Source organism: Cavia porcellus, unplaced genomic scaffold (assembly GCF_034190915.1).
Source record: "Cavia porcellus strain 051 isolate PalLab524CR breed Dunkin Hartley unplaced genomic scaffold, mCavPor4.1 scaffold_27, whole genome shotgun sequence".
Taxonomy (NCBI): domain Eukaryota; kingdom Metazoa; phylum Chordata; class Mammalia; order Rodentia; family Caviidae; genus Cavia; species Cavia porcellus.
In genome coordinates, this window is record NW_026947510.1 from 12,235,870 (window position 1) to 12,262,155 (window position 26,286).

A 26,286-nucleotide genomic window follows, 5' to 3' on the forward strand; every position below is an offset into this window, starting at 1 on the left:
TGTCTGGTCAACATTGTGTTGACTCCATTGGCCACTGGCTTCCATGGGGATTCACCAAACAGATGCTGGGGAAAGCTAGCCTCTGATTTTGAGGGTGGCAGTTGCTATAAGGATAATTAGCTGGCACAGTGACCACTGTGTGTCAAAATTCTATGAGGGATAATTAAAAGACTGAGCAAGATCATTACCTACTTCTTTATCAATTTATAATAAAGGTTTTTAAGTCCATAATTGGAGAGGTTGGAAAGTCTCCTTATTCTAAATAGGTTTAGGTCCCCTATGTGTGCTGCTTTTAAGGATAGCTGCTTCCATTGCCACATGGAAACTGGTTCTCCCCACTGTGTCTTGGGTTTAATTTCCAAAGGAGATTTTCCCAGAACACTGAGCTGGGACACAGCTTTCATGTGTATTCTCCTGAATGGGCACAATTCTGATGTCTCATCTGATTCAGAGATGGAGTATGTGTCCCTCATCTAAGATGACTTCCCTGTCCTTGGCATTAGCAAATGCTCATTTTCTATGGGCTTAACTCAGAAGGAAAAGGTTGGAATAATCTAGAGTTTTTCCCACTTTTATATGCCTTTATTAGGAAAATGTAAAGTGGGAAGAGAGTAAGAGGTAAAGTGAAACAAAGGAAACTGAAGCAGAACAGGCTTGACATTCCTCTGGAGGATAAAGGAGGATCAGAACCAGTCTGTCTCAGTGAAACCTGTCCTTCAAGTCTGGAAGCATGGCCACCAGCCTAGTGCATCTTAAATGGTGGAACGAGTCCCATGTTTTATTGTAGGCATGTAAGTTTTCTAAGTCTGAACTAGATTTCATTTAAGAGAACCATTTAATAGAAATTTATATTAAAGACTGTTGAGGGTGTTCTATTATCATCTGTGGTGCTATTGTCTAAATATAGTTAAGCAAGGAATACCAGTAACTTTAGCAACTAATATAACATGTGAAAGAATAAAATAATAAAAATATGCCATTAAATCTTGTAATCCACAAACAAGCCCCCCAAAGCCTAAACTCAAGTTCAAAAATGGGCAAGACATGTTTTTATTTTCAAAAAGCAGCGCTGATTTATTTTATCCTGGGCCCTGTAACACAGTGCAGTTGGAATTTGCAAAAGCTGTGTGTCCTCCTTAAGGCTTTCTAGCCTCTTGTAGAGAGCAGAGTTTACAAAGTAAAGGGGTTATGGGGGTGGATCAGGAAATCTGCTAAGGAAATGTTTTCCTTAGCAGAGGACAGAGTAGTCTAGCATTAGTTAATTCTTTGTCAGCTGATTTTAGCACCACATCTGTTATTAGTAGAGGGCAACAATGGTTAACATATCAATTAGTTTAGGTTCCCGGGATTTACAATTTTTTACAGAAGGGAGCATTGATTAACATATCAGTTAGGTCACCCAGAGGGGGGGAAATGCATACAAAACAGTAGGCGGCTTAACAGGTACTTTGGCTTAATACAAACATAACAAAGCTCTTTTAGCTAGTGTACAGCTTTCCCCACTGATTTTAGTCAGTGCACCAAATCATTGGCTCATGGGTTTTCAGACATAGGTACCTGTTTATAACCTTGCATCTTTAAAATCATAAGCTGTATAATTTGAACCTTTGACATAGTTTACTAATCTGTGTATAATACAAGGCCCAATAGGAAGATTAACAAAGTTCTTGCAGCTACCATTATTAAAGCTGTTAAACCAAAAGGAGAAAGAAAACCAACATTTAAATTCACTGTTTTGTCACATAATTAACAATTTTTTAAAAGCCAGATAGAGGCCTCCTTGGGGTCTCCATAAGGGAGAACATAAGATTATTAGTTACATTTGGCAATCCTGAGCTTTAAAGAGTCCTTGGAGGGAATGGCAGTCCACTTATCTGTAGGTTGATCGCCTTTGGAAGCCAGGACCTGCTTGAAGTGGGAATGATGCATCGAGGTAGGCTTTCTGGCTACTTTGATAGCAGTTGGAGTGCTGAGGACTACAATGTAGGGACCTTTTCAATGGCTCAAGAGATCCATGGTGAAGCCTGTTGATGAGCACCGGTGACTCAGGCTCTACAGCAGGGTGTTTGTCCTCTCAGTGGGCTGCAGGTGGAAGATGTTGTTGTTAAAATAACCGGTGGATGGAAGTCAAAACTCCCTGAAGAGTTTGGGGAGACTTAATAAGATCTTGATTAGCTAAATCAGCTAATTTTTCCTCAGAAATCTTAGGTATAAGAGGAGTTCTCTCATATAAAGCCTCAAAAGGGGAAATATCAGTAACATAGAGGGTACATTGCGCATGCAAGAGGTCAAAAAAGGAAGGAGACTCCCCTGGTTCTCACCAGTTTCTAAGGCCATTAGTAATTACCATCTTTAATGTCTGGTTTATATTTTCTACTTGTCTTGAACTTTGAAGGCAGTAAGCACAATGGAGTTTCCAATTGATCTGCAAGGCTTTGGTTAGTTTTTGAGTTATCTAGGCCATAAAAACCAGGCCATTCTCAGACCCGATGGATAAGGGGAGGCCAAATTGTGGGACAACCTCACATAAGAGCTTTTTGACTATCACAGCTAACTCAGATTTTGTAGAAGAAGCTTTTATCCATCCAGTGAAACTATCTACCATTACAAGTAAATACTCATATCATTGAAGTCCAGGCTTCCCCATTTCTGTAAAGTCTACCTTCCAGTGTTCTCTAGGCATAGTCCCACTTAGTGAGTGGCTGCTTTGGGTTCACCAAATGGCACTGAGGGCATCTGAGGCTCACAGGCTGGGCAAGCTTTGATATTAGTCCCCAAATGCAAGTCTTTTCAAGTGCAAATAGGCTCTGACAAAGTAGGTGGGAATGCAGTAATGTCAGGGCTATCTCAAATCCCCACTGATTCTACAGCTGCCTTGTGGGTGGTGGCATCTGCCAAATTATTTCCTCATATAACAAGGCCATCTCCTGCTCAATGGGCTCTACAGCGGATAATAGCCACTCTTCCTGGCATCCAGATGGCAACCAACAAGTCCAAAATTTGGGAAACATTTTTAATCTTTTGGCCCCAGAAGACAATAAGCACCATTCTTTATAAATGGTCCCATGAACATGGGCAGTAACAAATGCATACTGACAACTTGAGGTCTCACTGAGGGCAATGAGTTCAGCCTGTTGGGCCAATGTTTTTGGCTCCAGGCTTGGTTCCCATAGAATCTGCGAGTCTGTAGTAATGGCTGCTCCCACGACCCACTTACCTGGATAAATTTAACTGCTTCCATCGGAGAAATACAAAGGAACTCTGAATAGTGGCTCATCTGTCAAGTCTGGTCCCCAATACAGATGTGGAGGGGCAAGGAGGGGCATCATCAGGCAGCAGAGTAGCAGGGTTTGAAGCCGCTGTCCTTGAAACTGATGGTAGTCAGATCTAGAAGTAATGCCTGATAATGCATGACTTGGGAGTTTGGCAGCCATTGGTCCGGTGGAGGCTTGATGAGAGTCTCCAGCGAATAGGAGGAGACAATTAAGAATTTTGGTCCACAAGTCAGTTTTTGTGTCTCCTCTATCAGGATGACTACCGAGGAAAACACCCACAGACAAGGTGGCCATCTGGCTGCCACATAATCAAGTTTCTTGGAAAGATAGGCAACAGGCCTCTGCCAGGGTCCCAAACTCTGCATCAGTCCTATGGCTCCTAGAAATTTTTGCACTTGGTTTTTAGTCACAGACACTGGAATCTGTTGGATGGCTTGCATCTGCTGGGAGGAAAGAGTCATTTATTTTTATTTTTTTATGGAAAGTCCAACAACCAATGCAGTTTTTCTGCCCAGCAGAAACCTCTTAAGCCTGGTCTTTAGGGTCCTCCCGGTTGTCAAATATCTTTTAAGCAACCTCTGATAACTGATTGAAGGGCATTTTCTCAAATCTCTCAAACTTTTGCAATTTTTGCTTAATATCAGTGGCCGACTGGGTTACAAAGGCAATATTAATGGCCCTTGCATTTTTAGCCACTACTGGTGTATAAATGTGATAGGGCTTTTGCACTCTTTTCAAAAAACCCCGAGGGAGACTAATAAGTCTCTGTTGAGCCAATTGCCTCACCTCTGCTCTCTTGGGCAAATTGGTGGGTTTTCTGGGGTGCCCTAATGGCTACTGAGAAGAACTGGCGATACCGATAAGGAACCTCCTCATCTCTGGTTGTCCAATTAGGGTGGGACAAAAGGAAAACATGGTTTTGGCATTCTGGATCAGAGGCAGGTTTTATCCGGATGGCACACTGCTTTTTTTTTGTCCCAGGGTGGGCCATTGCCCACATGGCAGGCCACCGTTTTACTGAAATTACATACTTAACAAAAAAAAAAAGGCTTTTTCATAGGTAACAAAAGTAATTGTGCGGCATAGTCTCCCAGATATCCACAGCACATGCAAGAACTTGTATTTTATCTCTATAATCACCAGTCACATTGGGCACAATAGTTATTGTTTTATTTTTATTTATTTATTTTTTAATTCTATTTAAGGAGAAAAGAAAAAAAAAAGCAGAGAAAGGGTACAAGTTATACAGATTTGCAGAAAAAAAAATGAACAGTAGGAAATCACTAGTTAATGGATTACATATTGTCATCTTAGAAATAATTGTTCAAGTCACAAAATTAAAGCTTGTAAAGTGGACATTCCATCAATGATACTGCAAACAGTTCTGTTCAATGATCCAATAAAACTCTGATATCATTTTCTATCTTATACACTTAAATATACATGCAATTATATAGTTTAGAGCACTTTCTTTTCCTCTCTTTTGTACAATTTGGGTTTCATTGCTCCCACGGTTCTTATTACTTTTTTGGAAGAGAGTAAAACCAAATGGGACATAACAGAACACAATCGGTCAAGTCAAAAGGGTGGACATAATAGATAATGTGAAAACATAATACAAGGTGATCAACAATGGTTACCATAATGCCTCCCGCTATCTCTAATAGAATTGCCTATATCGTTAGTTATAATACAATTGAACAAAACAGTAAAGAATAAAACCGACAAAACCAAAACATTGGAGACATTGTAGGTCTTCAAAAGTAGATAAAAGTCAATGAGAATGGGCATTATAATGAGTCTCATTATCTTCACAGCTGATGCCTAAATTTTCGAACCTGATACTATCCAGCAAAACAGAATAGGGGAACATCAGTTAAAAACCAGATGGTGAGAGTAATACAGGGCTTTAAATCGAGGTAATGGAAAGTCAAAGTGGGTTACTATAATATATCCTGCTATTTTTTCCTTTAATTAAAAGGATAAAAATAAAAAAGTAAATAATGGAGTGGAGATTGAGATAAAAGAGGGCATAAAAACGAAACAGCGCAGATCAAAACATAAACATTTAATCAGAATAGTGTTTCACCACCAGATAATCCTGACCTAAAAGTAGTTACCATATTGTCTCTTTCCCTGAAATCCTTGAGTACAACTTCGTATACTGTAGCATTAAGTATGTCAAAACAATGTAAAACCATTTAAGAGAATGACAGCATCACAGAGTATTTAGAATCGACTAACAGAAAATGAACAATGGTTTCTGTATAATCTCCTTGACTTTAAAAGGTTTTTGCTTATACTATCATACATAATAAAATCCAGTAAGATACAACCTATTTAGACCATTGGAGACAGAAGGACAAAAGCTAGATGAGACTTCAAAACAAGATGATACTAAATCAGTATTACCTATTAAGATGTCATTTTCTCCAAAATAGCTGTTCCTATCATCCAATCTTCTCTGCCTGATTTCTGTTGAGCTCTTATTCTGTCAGTAGCTGTCAGTTTGTCTTCTTCACTTTGTTCTCTGCTCCATTCGTTGTGGCCTCCACTATTTCTGGATTCTTTGTATTTTTCTTTTTTTAGAATATCCTGTAATACTCTCTCTAGAGTTGAATTGGTGGTTGCAAATTTCCCCAGTTCCTCTTTATCCTGGAAGCACCTTGTTTTTCCATCAATTTCCAGGGACAGTTGTGCAGGATATCTCAATCTTGGCTGGAGATTATTATCTTTCAAAGCTTGAATTATTTCCCCCCATGCTCTTCGTGATTTGATGGTTTGTGCAGAGAAATCTGCTGTAATTCTGATGGGTGCTCCCTTGTAAGTGGTCTGTTTCTTGTCTCTGACAGCTTTTAATATTCTGTTCTTGTATTGAATTTCTGGAATTTTTATTATTATATGCCTGGGTGTTGCTCTGTTTGGGTTGTAGGTAGCTGGGGTCCTGTATGCCTCATACATCTGAGTATCTTTACCTTTTGCTAAATTAGGAAAATTCTCCTGGATTATTTCTGTGAGTAGCTTTTGTAGTTCATTTGTTTGTGTCCCTACTTCTTCTTTTATGTTCTTAATCCTTAAGGTATGGATCCTCTTATCATCTTCTTGTCTTTGTATTATTGCTGTTTGTTTCTTTATTATTTTAAAGAAGTTTTTCATTTCATTCTCCCATATTACAATTCTGCCCTCCAGTTCAGATAGTCTGTCCTTAGTTTCTTTCAAGCTGTTATGCCAGTCTTCGATAGACTTCTTAGTTTCTTGGTAGTCCCTTTGAACCTGCTTCACCTATTCTTTACTTTCCCTGTTATCTCCATCAAACAATTCTCCCCTCTTTTTCTCTTCTTCCATTCCACCATCTGTTTTTTCTTGGGTGGTACTTAGCATTTCTCTAACAATTTTGCATACTTCTAGCTTCAGGTCATTGATAACTTCATTCCTGAATTGGTCTATGAGGCTCTCTATATGGCACTTTATGTCTATTGGTGCGGTGTCTGCTATTGCCTGTTTCTCAGAGTTGGGGGCCGAGGAGCCTTTCTTGTTGCTGCCTCTTCCCATATTCCCTGTTCCTTATATATGCAAGCTTATATGAGAGGCCCAGCTTCTCTCCCTGTCAGCCACAGCCTGATTGAATTGCGCCGGTTAGGTGTTCCCACTCACCTCTGCGCACCAGGCAGCCTACGCGGGGCCCGCCCCTCCCTGCCTCCATCGGGCTCTGGGATCTGGGTTGGCCCAGCCTACGGGGTCCGCCAGCAGCGTCACACAGGCCAGGCACTTTTCACCAATCCTGCCCGAGAGGGGAATGTGTGGCTGGAGTCGCCACCGCGCCCTGCTCCCGCAGGACTGCTCGGGCCCAGAAAGTCCGCTGGACTCAAACTGTGGTCGAGTGTCAGTTTCTCTCACTGACCTCGCCACAAGTCAGAACATGCCTCCCTGCCCGTCCTGTTTTCGACTCCGTTCGCAGACTCCCGTTCTCAGAGTTTCTGTGTGTCTCTCTCCTTCCTGAGCCAATATGGAGGCAGCCAGCCACCGCGCGGTGGGAAACCCAACTCGCGGCTTCCAATGGCGCGGGGTCCAGCAGAGGCTTTTCTGTTCCTGTTTTAGCACCAGGACTGCATTCCAAGTTGGTTTCTCTCAGCCGACTTCGTTCCTGAGTCAGCAGAGCATAACTCCACCTGCTTATGTCTCTTTAGTCCGCACCATACCTGGCTTCTGAGCCTAGTTTTTCAGAGAGCCTCCGGTAGTTGCTGTTATCTGTCCGCCATGTTCTCCCGGAAGAATAGTTATATTTTTTAAATTTAGATGGGCTTTTTCAAGTAGAAGACGAATTTTTTTTTCTGTTTTTTGCAACAATCTTGCAAGACTGAATCTGTTTCTAGTTTAGTCAGCCAGAGGTACAAGCAAGAAACAGTGGTCCATGAATAAATAAATGAATATGCTCATCAGGTGTCTCAGTATTAAAAATCTGGAGAAACAATTTCCACTTTTGATCTGTGTTACTTCTCGATTGCTGGATACACCTATATTTCTTGAAACACTAACATTGTTGGGATGGCAGGTTTTTCCCAAGTAACAGCTACCCAAACCAGTTTCTGAAGGGTCTAGTGTAAAACCAGAGGACTGCAGCTGCACCAGGCAAATGTGTATAGCACTTAGGAAAATCAAAATGGAAATTAATGCTCTTAATTTCATGCCATTGCTATTGAAGCAACAGCAATACAAAATATACAAGACGGGTCACATGACTGAGGGTAGACTTGAAAAGTTTTGTTTGTGCTATTACACAAAACCATGGAAAAAGCAGAAAAAGGCGAAGGTCATTGGCGGACGTAAACATCCCTATTTGGATTTATGATGGCTCTGCAGTTAGTTGCAGTCATTGTGGTCCTGCTCTCGATCTATGTCCCTGGAGCGGTGTCGAGATTCTCTGTGTCTGTGGTCACTGCTCCCATGGGTCTCATCTCGGTGGTTGTGATCACAATGTGGGGCATAGTGGTCCATGTGTTCACGGGAATAATCTTTTGGCTGCAAGTAGGCAGAGTCTCCACTCTCCTGAGTTTCAGAGTCAAATGTCTCTTGCCTGGAGAGGCCTTGACTCATACTGCTGCGATGCTTGTGATGTGGGGCTGAGGAGGAGGAATGGAGGTGGGATTTTGACAGGTTCCAAGCAAGATTCTTCTTCAGGTTGGGAAGCTGACCAATCAGGAGTGGAGCAATCAGTCACCTGATCACCTGGAGAACCCTGGTAACAAAAGGAACATAACTGGGCTGACCTTGGGCTTAACCAAGGTCAGAGTATAAAGAACTAAGTGGTCATCATGCAAAGACATTCAAGTGTAGTCCTTTGAAAGGATCTAAAATGCTGAAATGAAGTCTAGTGTAGCTCAGTTGCTTAATTCCTTTAATATCCAGTGGCATCAGTATGGTTTGTATTGTGTTATATTGGGCTTTATTAAGTGCCTGAAACAGTACACATAGTAATCAGTTTATTTTATTATTAAGAATAAGTGAAGAAGGGTTACTGCTCTATTACATATTCTTTTGTTGAAATACACATGCAAGAGATTTTTCTATACGTGAACATAAACTTTCCTACCTCTGCTTGAACATAGATTAACAAAAACCACAATTAAAATAAAATACATGTGTGACACTTGATGGAACATCACTCCTCCAGGACCTTTACATACACTGTTTAATTCAGTAACCTAGGAGATAAGGTGATCTAAAGGAAAAAAAGACAAAAGATGTGACAGTCACAACAGATTTTAATTATTGCTAGGGTATCCTTACTGTTCTTAAGGCCAGCAAGCCAAGACGTAAGTTCACCTGAATTGTACATGCAGTTTCAGGTGGATCCAGGCCTTGAATGCAGACAGTTTACTGTCTCAAGGACCACACAGTTAGTTTTAAAAGTCTGTAGTATCGGGCTAGGGATTTAGCTCAGTGGCATAAGTGCCTGCTTGACAACTGCAAGTTGTGAGTTTAATCCCTGGGACAAAAAAAAAAAAAGGTCCATAATATGTTGTATTTATTGTGCTTTCTTAGATGTACAACATACTGTGAACATTTTTAACTAAGTGACTCATGATGTGAGCCATACTTTCAATACTGTTAAGATACTGGAGCATGCACCAAGCTGGCTGATCTCAGTGGAAGACCTCCAAATGATATAGGGGAGTGAAACTCCTGACCTACTATGTCAGGAGGAACAAAACACAGTTGACAAAGAATGCTCTAAAGGGGTGATACCAGTTTCCCCAGCACTTCTCCAAAGAGGTGCAAAGCTTAATCAAGGGGCTTGTCAACCCTGACCCAAGCATGCGCTCTACCTTGGAGCAAGTAAGGCATCATCCATGGCTTCGGCTGGAATCTATCCCTTGTCATCCTCCTCAACTGCTCCCCAAAGCCACAGAAAGGGCAATACTGCACATTATGGCTGGGAAGGGGTACAACCGGCTGAAGGTGAATTCGTGTTCTCTAAAATCAAAGAGTAAATTTTAGGAACAATAGAGGTAAAGAGTAAAATATATTTATTGAGAGAAAGCAAGCTTCTGTCTGAGAGAGACAGGAGGAGTCCCAAGCAGTGGGACTCTGTCTTTCCCAGGGACGTTTATAGAGGAAAATCATGGGATGAGATGGACTTGTGGGCAAAACTGGGAACTCACAAGGCAGATGGGCATAAGGTAGGGCAGAACTATGGTTAACCAATAAGATTAATAGTTCAGGTAAATTCATTAAATTGGGGACAAATGGGGAAGTGAGCCACTTAGAAAGCAGGCATTCTTAGAGAGCAGTGAATCTTCCCTAGGGGGTTGGAATGGTGACTCCTGACTTCCGCGGGGTGCTAAGAAGCTATTTAGAACATCAGTCCTTATGGATGTATTTGTTTGATCTTTTGTCTTGAGGTTTGGCCCACAGCAGGAGGTGCCTGTCTCCCCTTAGCTGCAAGGTATCTGAGCTCCTGCACTGGCTCCTTCAGGACCTAGCCCTGTCTCCCTGCCTATAGTATTTCTAGCTAACTCAGGGCCCCGAAACACTACTGCAGGCTTGCTGGGATCTGACAGCAAGCAGCTGGGCTTGGAGTGCCTCCACTGTCTTCTCTGCACTGGACACTGCAATAAGACCACAGACCGCAGAGGCCTGCCACAGGTTTAAAGTCAGAGAACTTTTTGTCTTTGTGTTTTGTTTTTCCTGCCTGTGTACATTGTTCTCAGCTTTTGTATTTTTCTCTCTTTTTTGGTCCTGCTTTTTGCTCCTGTTTTATCACTCGTTTTCTAAGGCCTGGTAATCTCCCTTTGTACTTCAGTCTTCTTATCTCTCTTTTATTTTTCTATATTTTCTTGGTATCCCTAATAAATTTTCTCCCTTTAGGGCAAATTGCTCTACTGAGTATATTCTTACTGTATATAATATTCTGCTTTGCCTTATAGTTGGCTGTGTAACTACAAATCTCATACCTGTGATTAAAGCAGGCATGTCCTTGGTCATAAGAGTTTATCATTTCCTGGCTGTGTTGGTTGCAGTTGTTATAGCTGATTGTACTATGTTAGCCAAAGTGACAGAGTTATTGGCATCAACTGATCTTCTTTGAACACCACCACCTCAGTTGTCTGAGGGGCACAAACAATCCTGTAGTTCTGGACTACAGAACTATAAGAACTGGGTGCTGGGCCAAACAGGCAGCAGCCCTTCATTCCTACCGAACTGAAGAGGCAGGGCTGGGGATGGAGCTCAGTGGCACAGCTCCTGCCTGGCAAACACAAGACCCTGAGTTTGACTCCCAGTACCAAAAAAGAAATTCCATAGTTTCTCGTTTTGAAAAAAAAAAAAAAAAAAAAAAAAGTTCCTTTAAGAAAAGAAGAGGCAAAATCTTGGGATGACAGAATCCAAAGCCAGCTACCCCTACAGAACATCTCTGAAAATAGTCATTTCCTAAAGAGGTCCCAATACTAGTAATAAACTACTGACCATAAGCAATTTACAAGCCTCAAGGCAGAAAACAAGTACAAAGATAGAAAATGAGAAAATGCAGAAGCAAGATGCACCATGACATGTGTTATGTGCATGTTCCAACTTGCCCTGAACACTCTCTGGTTCAGATCCTGCCCCAGGTGCTGCAAACACAGACCACAGTTTGGAAGCCACGAATGTCTTCTCTTTACCAAATGTCACTGTTCCCACGGTGGCAAGCAACACCCTCACGTGTGGAGATTTCTCTTGTTCCAAACTCTGTCCCCACAACACGCATGCCTGTGTGCCCTCAAGGCTGGATATGAGTCTCTGTTTACTGACACAAGACTTCAATGGGCTCCTTTCAAAGGCTTGCAGACACAGACTTGGGGACAGCATTCAGAAGACCAGGGTTTGGGTCCATGTCTCTTCATGGGGATGTGTGGGGGTGATGGTAGATGACCCCTTGCTCTTCCCAGAACACACCCTACTTCCAGGCACAATAAGGGAGGTAGTGGTCAGGTGTGGTCAGGTCCATGGTACCCAGGTCTCCCTGCATCCTCATGGGAGGTTGTGGTCAGGTCCATGGTGCCCAGCCCTCCCTGTCCCTGGGACAGCCTCCCTCAGACAGCAGGATACAAGCCAGGTGACTCTCCCCCCTGCTCCTCCTGTCTTCCTCTCACTGGCTCTCAGCTCCTGGTGCCTGTGCAGCCTTCCCATGCTGTGCACCAACCCCTCCCTCTGCTTCTCACCCACAGGATACACTAGTGATCTTGACTCCTCCTCTCCCCTCCAGCTCCCTGCACAAAGGGCTGCAAGGCAACTCACTGTGGCTTCCACTTGCGTGGCTGACCTCGCTGTCAGGATGACCACGTCCATAGGAGGGATCATGGATCTGCACTACAAATGCAAGGAGACATGTGTAATGCACGCTCACTGGGAAACACAGCATACAGTGGTGGCTGTGGTCACTCCAGCCTCCTCTGCAGCAGACCCCACTGCAACTCCTCCTACCCACACCTGGCCTCTGCCCACACCTTCCCTTCTCCCTCCCCTCCCTACAGTTCTTCCCTGACAGTTGAAAATGATATCGAGACACAGCACATTCTGAGGAAGCAGCCGGACCACTCAGACTCCTTGAGTGACCTCTGGTTCTCTACTGTGCAGTACTTACCCTCGACCACCTTGTGTTTGTGACACTTGCATGTCGATACGGGGCAGCAGCACAGGGCCCTTAGGCAGTCTCTCATGGTTCTCTTGACAGTTTTCCAGCCCCACCTCCTACTGCTGACAGGGGCTGGGGCAGCAGTGAAGGCAGCATTTGGAGTCCCAGGGCTGTGCTGGAAGGACTCACCGGGAGAGGCAGGGTTGGGCTGCCAGTATGACTCAGTAGGGGCACGGCTGGTTTTACAGGACTTGATGGGAACAGCAGGGCTTGGTTGACGGGATGCTTTAGGGGTAGCAGGCCCTGAATGGTAGGACTTGATGGAAGAAGCAGGGCTTGGTTGACGGGATGCTTTAGGGGTAGCAGGTCCTGGATAGTAGGACTTGATGGGAGAAGCAGGGCTTGGTTGACGGGATGCTTTAGGGGTAGCAGGTCCTGGATAGTAGGACTTGATGGAAGAAGCAGGGCTTGGTTGGCGGGATGCTTTAGGGGTAGCAGGTTCTGAATGGTAGGACTTGATGGGAGAAGCAGGGCTTGGTTGACGGGATGCTTTAGGGGTAGCAGGCCCTGAATGGTAGGACTTGATGGAAGAAGCAGGGCTTGGTTGACGGGATGCTTTAGGGGTAGCAGGTCCTGGATAGTAGGACTTGATGGGAGAAGCAGGGCTTGGTTGACGGGATGCTTTAGGGGTAGCAGGTCCTGGATAGTAGGACTTGATGGAAGAAGCAGGGCTTGGTTGGCGGGATGCTTTAGGGGTAGCAGGTTCTGAATGGTAGGACTTGATGGGAGAAGCAGGGCTTGGTTGACGGGATGCTTTAGGGGTAGCAGGCCCTGAATGGTAGGACTTGATGGAAGAAGCAGGGCTTGGTTGACGGGATGCTTTAGGGGTAGCAGGTCCTGGATGATAGGACTTGATGGGAGAAGCAGGGCTTGGTTGACGGGATGCTTTAGGGGTAGCAGGTCCTGTATAGTAGGACTTGGGAGAAGCAGGGCTTGGTTGACGGGATGCTTTAGGGGTAGCAGGTTCTGGATGATAGGACTTGATGGGAGAAGCAGGGCCTGGCTGGCCAGAGGTACCAATAAAGTTTGGACCGGGCTGGCAGGATGTGCGAGCAGGGGGAGTCCTGCTGATGTCAGTTGGCAGGGAGACTGTCTTCCTTTGCTGGCCGAGAGGCTTCACCTCGGGGAGGAAGTGGCCAGTGAAGAGGCAGGGCTCACTGGCCCTCCTAGCTGGTGGGGCAGCCACAGGGGGAGGAGATGCAGATAGCAGATTGTCACCTTTGTTTGTGGACTGTTCAAACAGATGTTCAGCCTCACGTTTGTGTGTGGGCTTCACCTCAGACCCGAAGTGGAATTTCCGGAGTGCCATGCCCCGTAGTAGCAGGAAGGGCGCCATGTACCGATTGTATTTTCTGTACTTCACTGCATCAATCACCTTCAGCGGGTTGTACCCCTTCCCATCCAAAAAGTCCACTATTGCCCTTTCTTTGGCTTTGGGGAGCAGTTGAGGAGGTCGACAAGGGACAGATTCAAGCCGAAGCCATGGATGCTGCCTTACTTGCTCCAAGGTAGGACGCATGCTAGGGTCAGGGTTGAGAAGACCCTTAATTAAGCTTTGCACCTCTTTGGAGAAGTGCTGGGGAAACTGGTATTGCCCCTTTAGGGCATTCTTCATCAATTCTGTTTTGGTCCCACTAAATGGGCGTACCCCAGCGACCATCTCAAATAAAATTACCCCTAAAGACCAAATGTCCAGTGGTGGGCCTTGGTATTTCTTTTGTAAGAATAACTCTGGGGCAGCATACTGTAGGGTGCATCCACACGCGGTCACCTCCTGGCCAGGAAGGAACCTGAAAGCCAAGCCAAAATCGCTGAGCTTGGGGTGGCCTTCACGGTCCATTAATATGTTCGCCGGTTTCAAGTCCCCATGGATGATGCCGCTGTCATGGCAGTACTGCACAGCCTCCAGGAGTTCTCGGAATATCAGCCGGGCCTTCTCTTCCTCCAGCTTCTGTGTCTCAGCAAACTTGATAAAGCGCTGCAGGTCTTTCCCGCGCGCATACTCCAACACCAGGAACACACAGGTACTATTTTCTGACACTTCCAGCAACTTGATGATATTGGGGTGCTGAAGGTCCTTTAGGATGCTGACCTCCCGTATAATAGCAGTAGGCCTCAACTTCTCCTTTTGAAGTACCTTCACAGCTACCAGCATCCCTGTGCACACATGTTCAGCGAGAACCACCTTGGCAAAGTGACCCTCACCAAGGGGCAACAGCATGTCATAGTCCTCAAAGAATGTTCCTGTGGACGATGACATGACGTCCAGCAAAGACGTTTTACACGCCACAAATGATGCCTTGATGGAACTAGACTTTATAAAATCAATTATCAAAATTTCGAATCTCAAATCACCAACTACTCTCCAAACACCACTCCACTTCACCCACAAAGGGTCTCTGGGCTGAAAACCCTACCTTATACAGCTATCTGCTGTGACCTCACAGGGGATCTTGTGAAGTCATGGTACCAGTGGGCCCAGGCAGAGCTGGTCACCTCCACTTCACCCCTCACACTCTTGGCCATGAGGGTCTTTTGTTTCTAACAGAAAAATGTTACAAAATGTCTTACTAATGTGAGTTATGGAGATTGACACTTGAGTTTTTGAAATTCAAACCTGTAGGATGCTTCAATATCCCTTTTGTTTCTGTTCTGAGAATCTGTTCTCAGCATCTGTAATACCTCTTACATTTAGAGATCCCATGATGTCTACACTCAGCATCTCCAGTTCCTTTTGCTCTTAATTCTTACTGGTGTCAAAGTGATGCTGCAACTTCACTTACATTAGAATAACGTAACGGTCAGTGTATAAAATATGACAAATAAATTAATGCCTGTGCAGCTGACAGCAATTCCCCAAAAACATAGTCATTAGACTTATCCTCAAAATCCTTGGAGAGCAGCGGCAAGCACAGTCACAGAAAGGACACCCAAGAGTTGGAGACACATTTATTTACACCAACGGGCACTGATTGGTACATTCCCAGAATATCAGGCCCTGATCTCTGATGGTCTGAGGCCTGTATAGGATAAGCAAGTGGGGAGTACAGGGGCAAAATGGCTTGTTGATTGGGGCTGGTTTATGCAGTGTGCATCACAGTGACCAGCTAGGCATCATAGTGACCAGCCGTTTCTTAGAGACAGAACTGTTACCTGGACAACTAAGAAACTGCAGTATACTGACTGGGGTGCGGGATATTCTGTTACAGGAGGACAGAAGGAAACAGGTGGACATGTGCTGTGTGAATGAAACAGTGAAACAAAACAAAAAGCTCTCTCAACTAAGCATTTTACATCCAGCAAAACTGTCCTTAAAATGAGGGGGAAAGCTCAGACATTCCTAGATGCAAGCACTGAAGAATGTCCGTCCTTCCTACTAGGCCTGCCTTGGGTAGAGGAGTCCCTTAGGTTGAAATGGAAGAACCAGCTCTGGTCCCACATGCCTGTGATCCAGCACTCAGGAGGCTGAGGCAAGATGATCACTGTGAGTTCAAGGCCAGCCTGGGCTACAGAGCAAGACCCTGGCTCACAAAGGAGAATTTTTTTGCAGGAACTCAAGTCTGAAGAAAAGTCTGTTAAAGCTGAATAGGTGGACCTTTATGAAAATCAGGACTGGTTTTGTATTCTACATGTTAGAGGCTCACATATTGAAAAGAAAACAATGCACCCTGTAGTACTGTATTTCCTGAGACACAGTGTGGCATACGTGGAGGAAACTACAAACTCACTCCCCAGATGTGGGGCAGCATCCTGTATATGGCTATGTTTAACTGCCACGGATTCACACCACCCTGGGGTGGCCTTGGGATTTTCAAAGTTATATCCACGGCATCCTCAAAGAAAACATAAGTAGCTTTTACACAGGTGACGAGCCCATTGACTCCAAAACGAATGACTCCTGCAGAAGAGCGGGACAGCTGCTGCTGGAGTGGGGACAGCCACGCCCAAGCCTCTCTCCCAGTCAGCAGCATTCGCAGACTGTGGAGCGACAACCAGGCCTCACAAGGGGGTGGGCCCTGCCTGGAAACCATGTCATTTTCATTGCTTTGTTGGTTGGGTTTTATTCTTTCATTTTGTTTGATTATATTAAATCTGATGCCATGAACAACTGTTCAAAAGATAGCAAGACGTGTTATGGTAGCCATTCTGGACTTACTGTGAGCTTGTTTTGAAGTCCTTTACTGCAGTCATTGTTTTGTGTTTGTTGTTTCTGCTCTATTCTGTTGTTTGATTTTTACCAGGTCCAAAGGTATCTGCAGCTATTTTGAAGATGATAGAGGCATTATGGTAACTATTGCTGATTTTCTAAGTTTTAAAGACCTGTATCACTTATACTGGTTTATCTTGATCGGTTTTATTCTGTTTTATTTTCCTTGGTTTTATCCTCTTTTTAGGCCAGGGATTCAACTCAGCAGCATAAGATCTGTCTGGCAAGTGTGAGGTCCTGAGTTTGATCCCTGATACGAAAAACATAAAATAAAATAAAATTTTAAAAAATAAAGAAGAAGAAGACGAAAAAGAGCAAGGACAAGATGCTGCAAGCTCATGAAACAGCCACCTGACAGAGGCAAACTCTTGCAAGCTCTAATTCCCTTCTAATGAAGGGGCAGTGTCTTCCCAATCAAAAGCAGAGACTGGGAGACGAGATGGGAAACCTCACCCAATTAGATGCAAAGCAAGAAGGTAGAAAAAGTACAAAGTAAAAGTCCTCTGTGCCAAATACAGAAGAGTTGGCCACTCTACTGTTGGAGTGGGTCTTTGGTTAAGAAAAGGTTTCAGGAGACACAGGGACATATTAGAGTGTAGGTAGCAACATAACTACATGCAGCAGGCCTATCCTATACCAGTAAATTTTACTTTACTGCAATAGCCAGCTGGGCATGTCACTACCTTCCCCTGAGGGACACTGGAAAGCAGTTTATGTGATTACCAACTTGCTGTGTCAAACAATGAGGTGTGTGAGCAAGTGCAAAAGTCTCAAAATGGGATTTTCACCCACGTTGTGCTCCATCTAACTGCTTTTGTGTGTTTATTCAAGCATCAAAGAGGGTTCAATAATCCCCCATTACTCCAGGATTTGTCTTTTTAAAAGCTTTCTTTTGATTTTTCTGGTGGAAATAGCCCAGTTCTGTACAATGGCATGTGAAAACTATATCTTGGAGGAGGTCACAAGTGAATGAATCGTCAGATTACTCATGCATGAGTGATGAAGATGATCCATTATGACAAAACACTTTCATAACAGAAGAGTGTTGTGGATGGATGGATGTCGATGAAGAGGAGGAAGAGGACTTTGAAATTGGCCATGTGAGTCAAACTTCCTGGGACAGTGAAGTGGAGCAAAGATCAACTGATACTGATACTGACCTCCTTTGTTAAGATGACAAAACAATGTGAATACATATTTGACTAGTGAAAATGTTGCAAAATGGCCACATAACCAAATGAAATGATCTAATGTTAATACTAAGTCCAAAAATATAGTGAGGGACTTGGCAAGAGTGAAATGTATTGGACGAATGCTGATACTGCTATTCAAAGTTGGAAATTTTAACACATGAAATGTTACAAGATTCTGTGAAATATAGAGGTTAAAATTCAAGTAAAGTGTTCTCTATGCACCATTAGCCATATTCAAAAATGTTTTATGACATGGTGCTGAACTGAAAGCATTTATGGATCTGTGTGCTTAGGAGGGATTTCTCATAGTGATTGCAGGAATGTAAAGGCCTCATGGAAAATGATGGGTCAACTCTGGCATAATGCATGCCCTTGTGCATGTGAGGACTTTTTGTGCTTTCAATTTAGACATTTAGCTTGAACTTAGCCACAAGGTGTTTATTCATAGAATAATAAACCAGATGATGTTATGAACAGAAATGTTCTTATGGTTTGGGACTACAGTTCATATGAGATTATTTACAGCAGAGAAAAATCCAGCTTTTCTTGTCAGTGAATTATGTGAAGTACTGTGGAGTGCACTGGTGAGCTGACAGGTGAACAGGCACACACAGCTTCCTAGATCCACGATGATAAGAGGAAAACAAAAAGATTTCAACTGTGTCCTACAAGAAAATACAGGAAAACAAAACATGCTATCAGTGGAAGTGTCCCTCGTGTATGGAACATGCAAGACTGCCTTGGGTATGGCAAGTGCAAAGACTGCTTTGGATATGACAGTTGAAGCAAAGCTTATTTATGTGGTAGATTTTTGTTTCTGTTTACATTGCAGTTCACATAGGTTTCTATTTTTGATGTTATCTTTGATGTGAAAATATATTGATGTGTATTCTTTTTTTTTTTTTTTTTTTTTTTTGTCTTTTTCATTTTTTTATCGGTACCGGGGATTGAACTCATGACCGCCTGCTTGCAAGGCAGGTGCTTATGGTGCTGAGCTAAACCCCCAGCCCCATTGATGTGTATTCTAAAGGCACAACACACAGTAAGAATTTAAGAACTTCTTTTGATATTTTATGTTCCTGTTGGCTACACACTCTATAGCACAATAACCTTGACAAAACAGCAAAACCATTGAGATATCAAGTACATCCTACAAAAAGAGTAGGACAGCAAAACGTGTGCTCCCAGTGTGAGTATTATGTGTCTATGGAATACGCTGTGGTCATGTGCACAGACTGATTTAGATGTGATAATTGAAGTGAAGATTACTTTTTTGTAAATTGCTGTTGGTATTTTCAGTGTAATTTGTATAGGAATATTTTTGTTATTTTTTGTAGACTTTATGCCAAAAAATTGTTGATGTTTTAAATTTTGATGCTTTATTATAAACACTCAATAAATATTAAAAATTCAATACTTTATATTTTTTTGTTTTTTTTCCTGGTAAGCCACTGTGTAATATAACATCACTTATAAAAGTAAAGTTAATAACTCATCAATAGAAATATTCTAAAGAATGAGTGTATGTCTGGTAAACCTATGTTTCTGCACCTTTATGACAAAGTTAGTGTTATGCTCCTGAAATAGTCAAGACCAGGAAAGTTTGCAGGGATGCTGTTCACAGTGTCATCATCTAACCTTGAAGACTCCTCTGGAGGTTTCACCTACATCCTGCCATGCAGACAAGCTCTCTATCTACAGTTGCCAAATCCTGGGAGGCAACACACCTCCTGCAACTGGAGTTCAGTATTCTGTCTCTGAGGTGAACATCAAGACGGTCATACATGTGCCAGGCCCTGGGAGAACTCCTGCTCGTCCTCTGAGAGTTCAGGGAAATCCCTGGGCACTGAGATCACTGCTCCTCTAAGCCAGGGCCTCCCAGTCACTTCTCCTGTTTCTACACTAACAGTGTCCAACAATCTGACAGTTTCAAGGCCAGGGAAGCTAGAGAGGCCTTACAGCCAGGCCATCCACAGTGTGTTTCAGACAGGACTGGCTGGGCTCCAGCGAGGGAAGTGGTTGCCCTGAAGTCCTGCAGAGTGGTTTTGAAAGAGAGTTTTGTAGGATATATCACCTGGGTTGGATGTTGCTTTCTTTTATGTGTTGAAATACCTCACTCCAAGCTCTCTTGGTCTTAATGGTTTGTGTTGAGAAGTGTGCTGTATTTCTAATGGTTTTACATTTATAAGTGATTCCTTGCTTTTCTTTATGAGGTTATAAGATTCTGTTCTCACCTTGGACTTCCCAGGTATTGACTGTCATATGTCATGGGGAGATCCTTTTCTGATTGTGGCTACTTGGGGTTTCATCTGTCTTTCTTATCTGCATGTCAAGTTACTTCCCCATATTCAGAAAGTTTTCTGCTATTGTTTCTGTCACAGATTTTTATGCCATCTGTGCTGTCTTGTGGTTTTTCACTTATTCCAGTTAGTTGTCTGTGCACCATCTAATAGCTGTTGGATCTACTGTCCATGTTCCAGTTTTGTAAGGTGTCCCTGAGTATTTGGGCACTGACACCAGCCCTGTCTTCTAACTCCAGGGCTCTGTCCTTGTGGTCATTTCTGTTGCCCACACTTTGGATACAAGTTTAATTCTCTAGGATTTCTGTTTGGTACCATTTATGGACTCAAATTCGTTGCTAAGTCACTCATTTACGTTGTGTATCATGTCTTTTTTTTAGCTCAGGTAATTTTGTAGTAGTGTATTTTGTAAATGTACTGATCATTCTGTTGAATTTAAGCTTTTATCACCTTGAATAATTCAGATGATAATTCACTGTCACTACTGTGGAAATCTCTTTAGTTAGTGCTTTTCAGTGATGCTCTAAGAGGTGTTTCTCTCCATTGTTTAAGTTTTAAGAACACTTGTGTCTGTTCTTTTCAAGGGTATTGATGTGTAGTTATCTCTCTGATACTTGTGTCTGCTCTGAATAATCACAATAACAGTGACCTCATAAACTGGGAAATTTTGCTCCTCAAATTCCTATGACAGTGTATAAAACTGATACTTCTTCTACCTTCAGTGTTTGGTAAAATTCAGCAGTGAAGCTCATCAAGCCTGAAGTTACTCAGAAAGGTCTAACGAATTCAGTGTCTTCCATGGAAATGAGGCACAGGCCCATAGACTTGGGCCCTTCTTGTCTTTCAGGAAATTTTTTCCCTGCATCAAAGCTTTCAAACATATCCGCTAACATTCTCTCCTTTGTTTTAGGTTATATTTTTGGCCCTGGGAATTGAACTCAGGGCCTTGCGCTTGCCGGGCAGGCACTTTGTCACTGAGCTCCATTCCCATGCTTCCTCTTAACTGTTTACTCTTTCAGGTTCTAGGTAAATAGTGCTGTCCCTAGTGTTAATTTCTAAACGTATTTCATCATAGTGAGACAAAATTCTCTGCATAATTGAAATTCTTTTAAATTGATTGGGGTTTATTTTGTGACTGTGTTGGAAACATTTCCTCCATGTACAGCAGTGAATACTGCACTGCTGTTTGGATGGGATGCTTCTGTCAGTGGCAGTTGGTATAAGTTTGTCCATAATATACAACCTTTTTTACCACAGGAACATGGCGGATAGATAGCAGCAGCCTCTGAGGCTCTCGGAGAAACTGCACTTGAAATCTAGGAATGGTGCAGGACAGGAAGATCCAGGCAAGGGGGGATATTCTTTGCTGACCCAGGAATGAACTAAATTAAGGGAAACCATCTGGAAATGCAATCCTGGCAAGATAGCAGGCACAGATAAGGTCTCAGCACGGAAGCTGGACCCGCACCACTGGAAACTGCAATTTGAATTACCTGCAGCTGCTGTTGCATCCCGGTCGGCACAGCAGGGAGAGAGGCGCAAAACCTCGGAGAGTGAGAAGCGTTGAAAGGAGATGGGAGCAGGACTGGCCAGTGCCCTGCATCGACCTGCCAGTGAATTGGACCCTTACATAGAGAAGGAGGCTTCAGCAGAGTACATACTCGGACCAGGCAGACTTCCCGGAACAAGAAGCTGCAGTGACTTCAGTCACATATCCCCCTCTCAAGCGGGATTGGTGGGGAGTGCCTGGCCTGTGAGAAGCCGCTGGCTGAGACCCAATAGGATAGCCCAACTCAGGTCCCAGTACCTGAAGGCGCACCCTAGCAGTGAAGCCTTGGGGGTAGGTTGACCTGGAGGGGCGGGCCCAGAAGAGGCTGCCCAGGTCTGTGTCTCCCTAGTACACTGCAGTGGGCAGGAACACCTAGCCGTCAATTCAAACAGACTGTGGCTGACAGGGAAGGAAGCTGGGCCTCCTATACACGCTTAATATAAGGAACAAAGAATATGGGAAGAGGGAGCAACAAGAAAGGGTCCTCAGTCCCCAATCCCGAGAAACACGCAATAGTAGACATGGGACCAATAGATATAAAGTGCTATCTCCAGAGCCTCATAGAGGAGTTCAGGAATGAAGTTATGAATGACCCGAAGCTAGACATAAGCAGAATAGTTAGAGAAATGCTAAGTACCGCCCAGGAAAAAACAGATGGTACAATGGAAGAACAGAAAAAAAGGGGAGAATTGTTTGATGGAGAAAATAGAGAAAACATAGAATACATGAAGGAGGTTCAAAGAGATTACAAGGAAACTAAAAACTCTATTGAAAACTGGCATAACAGCTTGAAAGAAACTAAGGACAGATTATCTGAACTGGAGGGCAGATTTGTAATATGGGAGCATGTAATGAAAAACTTCTTAAAAATAACAAAAAAACAAACAGCAACAATACAAAAACTAGAAGATGATAAGAGGATCTATAACTTAAGAATTAAGAATGTAAGAGAAGAATTGGGGACACAAACAAATAGACTCAAAAGCTATTCACAGAAATAATCCAAGAGAATTTCCCTAATTTGGCAAATGGTAAAGATACTCAGATATATGAGGCATACAGGACCCCAGCAATCTACAACCCAAACAGAGCTACACCCAGGCACATAATAATCAAAATTCCAGAAATCCAATATAAGAACAGAATATTAAAAGCTGTCAGAGACAAGAAACAGATCACTTACAAAGGAACACCCATCAAAATTACAGCAGACTTCTCGGCACAAACCATCAAATCACGAAGAGCATGGGGGGAAATAATTCAAGCTTTGAAAGATAATAACCTCCAGGCAAGATTGATGTATCCTGCACAACTGTCCCTAGAAATTGATGGAAAAACAAGGTGCTTCCAGGATAAAGAGGAACTAGGGGAATTTGCAACCACTAATTCAACTCTACAGAGAATACTGCAGGATAGTCTAAAAAAAGAAAATACCAAGATTCCAGAAATAGTGGCTGAGAGGCCACAATGAATGGAGCAGAAAACAAAATGAAGAAGACAAACTGACAACAAAGGACTGAAAAAGAGCTCAACAGAAATGAGGTAGAGAAGATTGGAAGGTAGGAACAGCAATTTTGGAGAAAACGAGACATCATAATAGCTAGTGCTGATTTAGTATCATCTTGTTTTGAAGTCCCATCAAATGTGTATTCTTCAGTCTCCATTGGTGTTAAAAGGTTGTATCTTATTGGATTTTATTATATATGATAGTATAAGCAAAAACTTTTATAGACAAGGAGTTTATATAGAAACCATTGTTCATTTTCTGTCAATTGGTTCTAAATACCCTGCAATAATGTCATTCTCTTGAATGGTTTTATAGTGTCGTGATATCTTTGGTGCTACAGTATAAGAAGTTATACTCAAAGATTTCAAGGAAAGAGACACTATGGTAACTATTTTTATGTCAGGATATCTTGTGGTGAAACACTGGTTTGCTTAAATGGTTATGATTTGACCTGCGCTGTTCTGTTGTTAGGCCCTCTTTTATCTCAGTCCCCCCCCCCTTTTTTAAATTATTTACTTTTTTAATTTTCTTTTTTTAATTAAGGGAAAATAAATAAAAAATAGCAGGGTACATTATAGTAACCTACTTTGATTTCCTATTAACTTGATTTGAAATCCTGTATTGCCCTCACCATCTTGTTTTGACTGATTTTTCCCCTATTCTGCTTTGCTTGATAGTACCAATATCGAAAGTATAGGCATAACTGTGAACACAATAAGAATCATTATGATGCCCATTCTGATTGACTATTATTTTCTTTTAAAATCCTGTACTGTCTCCAGTGCTTTGGTTTTATTCTTTACTGTTTAGTTCAATTTTATTATAACTGCCAATTCTTCTTAAAATAGCAAGAGGCAGTATGGTAACTGATAGAACTGTGGAGTGGAAGGAAGAGGAGGAGGACTGGCGGCGGCTGAAAAGATAAGAAGTATAAAATATAAGTAACCTTTATTTTGGGAATGCGGGGAGAGATACCCCTGACCCCCTGGGGCATGGCATCTCCACCCCGGGGCCAGCGATCTCTCTGTGGAACACGTGGAGTGAGGCATATAAGTAACCTCAGCCTGGGGTGGAACCTAAGGGGCATTAGGGATGCACAGGTAGCCCATTGGTCTTAGTTTGGCGCCAGAAGTAATTTCTAAAGGTGGGGGGAGATAGGAGCTCCCTGGCTTTACTGGCTACAGTATCCGGCCTGGGCCAGCAACCCTTTCATATCCCATCTTATGATTATTAGGAAAAGGGGCAAAGATTTCTCTCTTTAACTACTTCCTGCTGGCCGAGGGCACTGTACTGGAGTCTAGGGGAGTGGACGGGATGACAGTTGATGGCTAGGTAGAAGCTGGTGCCAGGAGTTTTAGCCATGACAACTTCACTGGTGAATGCACGTATGTTAGACTGAAAAACACAAAGAGACAAGATGTTATGAGGAGACATGGCACTGTCATATTTATGGACCCAAGAGAGGTAGAGGGAAAGGTATCTTTGATTTAGACATGTTATTCTATCAGGATGACGTTGAGGTGGGAACATTTTTATGGCAAGGCAGAATTCTGAAAAATTAAATGTGGGATTAGGAGGAGTGAAGTCATGAGACGTGCTTACTCCCCCATATGAAAGCATAAAAGTTAAAAGGTAGGTAGGTGTGGGGGATGAGGTGTCACTTTGTAGGCCCAACCCCCTCTAACCTGCAATTTACAATAGCCGCCCTGGTATGCGAGAAGGAGGTAGAATAGGAATGCCTGTTCTCAGTGAGCCCTCACCCTCTGGAATCCATACTGTGAGCTGGCTTTGTTTTGCAGAAGTCTTGAGGAAGTGGCTGGCCACCCTTTGTGACACTAACAGCAGACAAATTAACAACATTCTTGAGCTAATGAATTTCTTCCTGGGCTAGAGAGGTTATGAGAACTGGTTGTGATTATTTACCTCACTTAGATAGCTTTAGAATAAACATTGTAGTCTGTCACGTTGTAGCTTGCCACAAAGAATGCCTTTTCACTACTTAATTATCTGGGCTCTGTGAATTGATCGGGTTTACTATATATGAATCCTAAAATAAAGATTGTGTGTGCAGTGCAGTGCAGTGTAACGCGGTGCAGGCAGCAAAGGTGTCTCTCCTGTCTTTCTTTTCCAAGCGCTGTACCCCCCGTGTCCCGACAAGGCGTGCGTGTGTGTTTACCTTGCCCGGAGTTCAGAGTGCCCTAGACACTCACGACAAGTGGCGCCCGAATTCAGGGACTCCGAAGGTCGCTTAGGAAGGTAAGTATAATTTTATTACGGGGAAATGGGACAATCTGCTTCTTCTCCTTTCTTAAAAATTCTTAAACATTTATTATCTATATATGGCATATCGCTCAGGTCAGCTGACTTGGATATGTGTATTGATACAATTAAAGAATATAATCCTTGGTTTCCAGATGAAGGAACTTTGGATGTAGAAGTATGGAGGAAGGCAAGGGTTAGTATAGAAAGGGCTATGCAACAGGAGGAAAAGATTCCTTTACGTTTTTGGGCTATTTGGTCGGTTGTGTACTCTTTATTAAAAGCTATGGAAGATGAACATATTGTAGAAAATCTTCAACTAGAAATTAAGCCAGTTATTCAGGAATTGCCCCTCACAGAGGAGGAGCAGAATGTAGTTCAAAATGACGCTATCGCTTTAAGTAGTGAAAAGGCGTCCAAACTAAAAGTAAAATCCACTACAGCCGACTCAGCTTTAGCTGCCGCAGCAATATCAAATTATGACAATCGCCCAATTTTACAGGCTATACAACATTTAACACAAGAGGTGAAACAACTCTCCGTTAAGCAAAACCCGCCTATAGTTCCCTCTGCACCTCCTCCATCTAACCCTAATTGGAGTAAAGCCAAGCTAGCTTTGGCTGATCTACCAAAATTAGGGGATTCTGATGAGGAAAAGCCTGCCTTTGCTTTCCCTGTAATCAGGCCTCAGCCAATAGATGGAGAGGCAGTTCCCCCTAGATGGGAAGCATTTAATATGGATGATTTAGCAAAATTAAAAAAGGCTGTAACCCTTTATGGCCCTCAGGCTCATTACACTAGAGAATTAATAACATCGGTAGCAG

The 26,286-nt window shown here is 43.0% G+C and overlaps 1 protein-coding gene across 1 annotated transcript; it reads right to left on the reverse strand.

Moving 5' to 3' along the window:
* Positions 1 to 1,047: 1,047 nt before the first annotated feature.
* Positions 1,048 to 24,839, reverse strand: LOC101788502 (MAP/microtubule affinity-regulating kinase 3-like). Its single transcript, XM_023562116.2, has 5 exons — positions 12,397 to 24,839; positions 12,051 to 12,122; positions 9,602 to 9,749; positions 3,218 to 8,511; positions 1,048 to 2,082 (listed from the first exon to the last, which is right to left on the reverse strand). The coding sequence occupies exons 1-3, from the start codon at positions 14,705 to 14,707 to the stop codon at positions 9,703 to 9,705; spliced, it is 2,430 nt and encodes an 809-aa protein (XP_023417884.2). The 5' UTR covers positions 14,708 to 24,839; the 3' UTR covers positions 1,048 to 2,082; positions 3,218 to 8,511; positions 9,602 to 9,702.
* Between the last annotated feature and the right edge of the window lie 1,447 nt (positions 24,840 to 26,286).